The 3,502-nt window shown below is 50.1% G+C and overlaps 1 protein-coding gene across 1 annotated transcript; it reads left to right on the forward strand.

Moving 5' to 3' along the window:
- The first annotated feature begins 1,054 nt into the window (after positions 1–1,054).
- On the forward strand, positions 1,055–3,187 carry LOC135548014 (putative uncharacterized protein FLJ46204). The gene is made up of 2 exons (XM_064977207.1): positions 1,055–1,084; positions 1,721–3,187. The coding sequence occupies exon 2, from the start codon at positions 2,192–2,194 to the stop codon at positions 3,110–3,112; it is 921 nt and encodes a 306-aa protein (XP_064833279.1). The 5' UTR covers positions 1,055–1,084; positions 1,721–2,191; the 3' UTR covers positions 3,113–3,187.
- The last annotated feature ends 315 nt before the right edge of the window (positions 3,188–3,502 follow it).

Raw genomic sequence — 3,502 nt, forward strand, 5'->3', positions numbered from 1 at the left:
GACAGACTGATGTTGCAGCAGATGCGTAGCCAGGGGTCCAGGGGTCTTTTGAATGGAGGGATGGAGAAAAATGGATGATTGCTCAGCTCACTGATATCCTGTCTCAATGAAAACCATTCACCTCTCAAACACACGCTAACATGAATACATTTACATTTACATTTAAGTCATTACCAGAAGACTGCACTGGTCCAGACTGACACGCCTGCTGGTTGTCATTGGTACTACACACATAGAACTTCACATTCCATAATATATAGGTTGTTACACATTTTGTGTCTTTGATGATTCAACACAAATCCAGGAAAATTAACTAATAACTATGAACCTATCTCCTCCCTCCCCACCCCCTCCCTCTCTCTACCCACCCCCTTCTCTCTGCCCACCCCATCTCCCCCTCTCTCTCCCCACCCTCCCTCTCTCTGCCCGCCCCCATCTGCCCACCCTCCCTCTCTCTGCCCACCCCATCTCCCCCTCTCTCTCCCCACCCTCCCTCTCTCTGCCCGCCCCCATCTGCCCACCCTCCCTCTCTCTGCCCACCCCATCTCCCCCTCTCTCTCCCCCCACCCTCCCTCTCTGCCCGCCCCCATCTGCCCACCCTCCCTCTCTCTGCCCACCCCATCTCCCCCTCTCTCTCTCCCCACCCTCCCTCTCTCTGCCCGCCCCATCTGCCCACCCTCCCTCTCTCTGCCCACCCCATCTCCCCCTCTCTCTCTCCCCACCCTCCCTCTCTCTGCCCGTCCCCATCTGCCCACCCTCCCTCTCTCTGCCCACCCCATCTCCCCCTCTCTCTCCCCCACCCTCCCTCTCTCTGCCCGCCCCCCATCTGCCCACCCTCCCTCTCTCTGCCCACCCCATCTCCCCCTCTCTCTCTCCCCACCCTCCCTCTCTCTGCCCGCCCCCCCATCTGCCCACCCTCCCTCTCTCTGCCCACCCCCATCTCCCCCTCTCTGCCTGCCCCCATCACCCCCATCTCCTCCTCCCTCTCTCTCCCCCACCCCCATCTCCTCCTCCCTCACTCTCCCCACCCCCTCCCCTCTCTCCTTCTCACATAGAAGCTGGGAATGCCTAAAACAACCCATAGGTAAGTGATGAAATACAGTCAAACTGCCTTCCTTGACAAAACGGGTCGATTCAAACAAAACTCTTGTGCCTGAAACATGTGTCTGTGATATGAATGATGTGCGTCTCTTTAGTATGTGTAAAATGGTCCTATTTAATGTCATATCAGGAACAACTTGAATGACCCCCCTAGATGGAACATGGGAAATGTAGTACGTGTCCTCGCTGTGCTATTATGGTAAATGGGTTGTACATTTTCAACGTCAGAGCATATGTCCCCTAGCATGTCCCCTTTTCCTCTGTCTCTGTCTCTTTCTCTCACTCTCTCTCTCTCTCTGTTTCTCTCTCTCTCTCTGTTTCTCACTCTCTCACCCTCTCTCTCTCTCTCTCTGTCTGTCTCTCTTTCTCTTTCTCTCACCCTCTCTCTCTCTCTCTCTCTCTCTCCGGTCTCTGTCTCTCTCTTTCTGTCACCCTCTCTCTCTGTGTCTGTCTCTCTCTTTATCTCACCCTCTCTCTCTCTCTCTCTCTCTCTCTGGTCTCTCTCCAGTCTCTGTCTCTCTCTCTCTCCCTCTCCTGTCTCTGTCTTTCTGTCACCCTCTCTCTCTCTATCTCGTTTTATCCAATCCCCTATTTCTCTCTCTCTCTCTCTCTCTCTCAGGTGTCTGCGTTTCCTAGTGTGTATGTGTAACTTTCATCATCACGCTCCAGAGTTTTACCCATCATCCCCCAGAAGAGGACGACCCTGGCACACCATGGCTGTGAGAGAGAGAGAAGAGAGAGATCGAGAGGAGAAGAGAGTAAAAGAGAGAGAGAGTTGGACAATGAGTGAGCGAAACAGAGAGAGGGAGAGAAATGCTATGTAGCCAGATGCCTCCCATTCATTCACACATGTACTGTATTCTATTTCTCACCTTCTAGTCTATGCTGGATCTGCCAATGACATGTACATCTCTATTATATTGGCCCTGCTCACAGTCCTAGTCTCTCTACCTCCACACTATTCCACTATCACTGAACCCCTAGGAACCCCAGCAGAAACAAGACAATGTTCACACAGCCGATCATCGACCAAGACGGGGACAGAGACTTTGACTGACCAACAGAAGACGTATGGATTATCTGCAAGAATATGGATGAAGAAGACTGGTTTGAAGTATTGTTCTTGAAATCACGTATTGTGGTGAGAGATAAAACACACACACTCAGACAAACACACACTCAGATACACACACACTCAGACACACACACACACTCAGACACACACACACACACACACACACACACACACACACAGACAGACAGACAGACACACACACACTCAGACAGACACAGACACACTCAGTCAGACACAGACACACACACTCAGACACACACACTCAGACACACACACACAGACACACACACACTCAGACACACACACACTCAGACACACACACTCAGACACACACACACACACACACACACACTCAGACACACACACACAGACACACACACACTCAGACACACACACACTCAGACACACTCACACTCAGACAGACACAGACACACACACACTCAGACACACACACACACAGACACACACACACTCAGACACACTCACACTCAGACAGACACAGGCACACACACACTCAGTCAGACACAGACACACACACTCAGACACACACACACACACACAGACACACACACACACAGACACACACACACACACACACAGACACACACACACACACACAGACACACACACACACACAGACACACACACACTCAGACAGACACAGTCACACACACACTCAGACACTCACAGACACACACTCAGACACACACACTCAGACACACACAGACAGACACACACACACTCAGACACACACACACTCAGACACACACACACACACACACTCAGACAGACACACACACACACACACGCAGACACACACAGACACACGCAGACACACACACACACACACTCAGACACACACACACACACACACAGACACACACACAGACACAGACACACACACACACACACACACACACTATCACACTCATGTAGACAGTCACATTTGAACACGTACAGTGCATTGGAAAGTATTCAGACCTCTTGACTTTTTCCACATTTTGTTACGTTACAGCCTTATTCTAAAATGGATTACATTTTCTTTTCCCCTCATCAATCTACACACAATACCCAATAATGACATCACAATACCCCATAACGGCATCACAATAACCCCGTAATGACATCACAATACCCCATAATGAAATCACAATACCCCATAACGGCATCACAATAACCCCGTAATGACATCACAATACCCCATAATGAAATCACAATACCCTGTAATGACATCACAATACCCCATAATGACAAAGCAAAAACATTAAGTATTCAACCATTTGCTATGAGACTCGAAATTGAGCTCAGGTGTATCCTGTTTCCATT

Source organism: Oncorhynchus masou, chromosome 11 (assembly GCF_036934945.1).
Source record: "Oncorhynchus masou masou isolate Uvic2021 chromosome 11, UVic_Omas_1.1, whole genome shotgun sequence".
NCBI classification, from domain to species: domain Eukaryota; kingdom Metazoa; phylum Chordata; class Actinopteri; order Salmoniformes; family Salmonidae; genus Oncorhynchus; species Oncorhynchus masou.

What these genes read in the sequence shown, in the direction of transcription:
- LOC135548014 (XM_064977207.1), top strand. Translation starts at nt 2,192, where the DNA reads ATGGATGAAGAAGACTGGTTTGAAGTATTGTTCTTGAAATCACGTATT.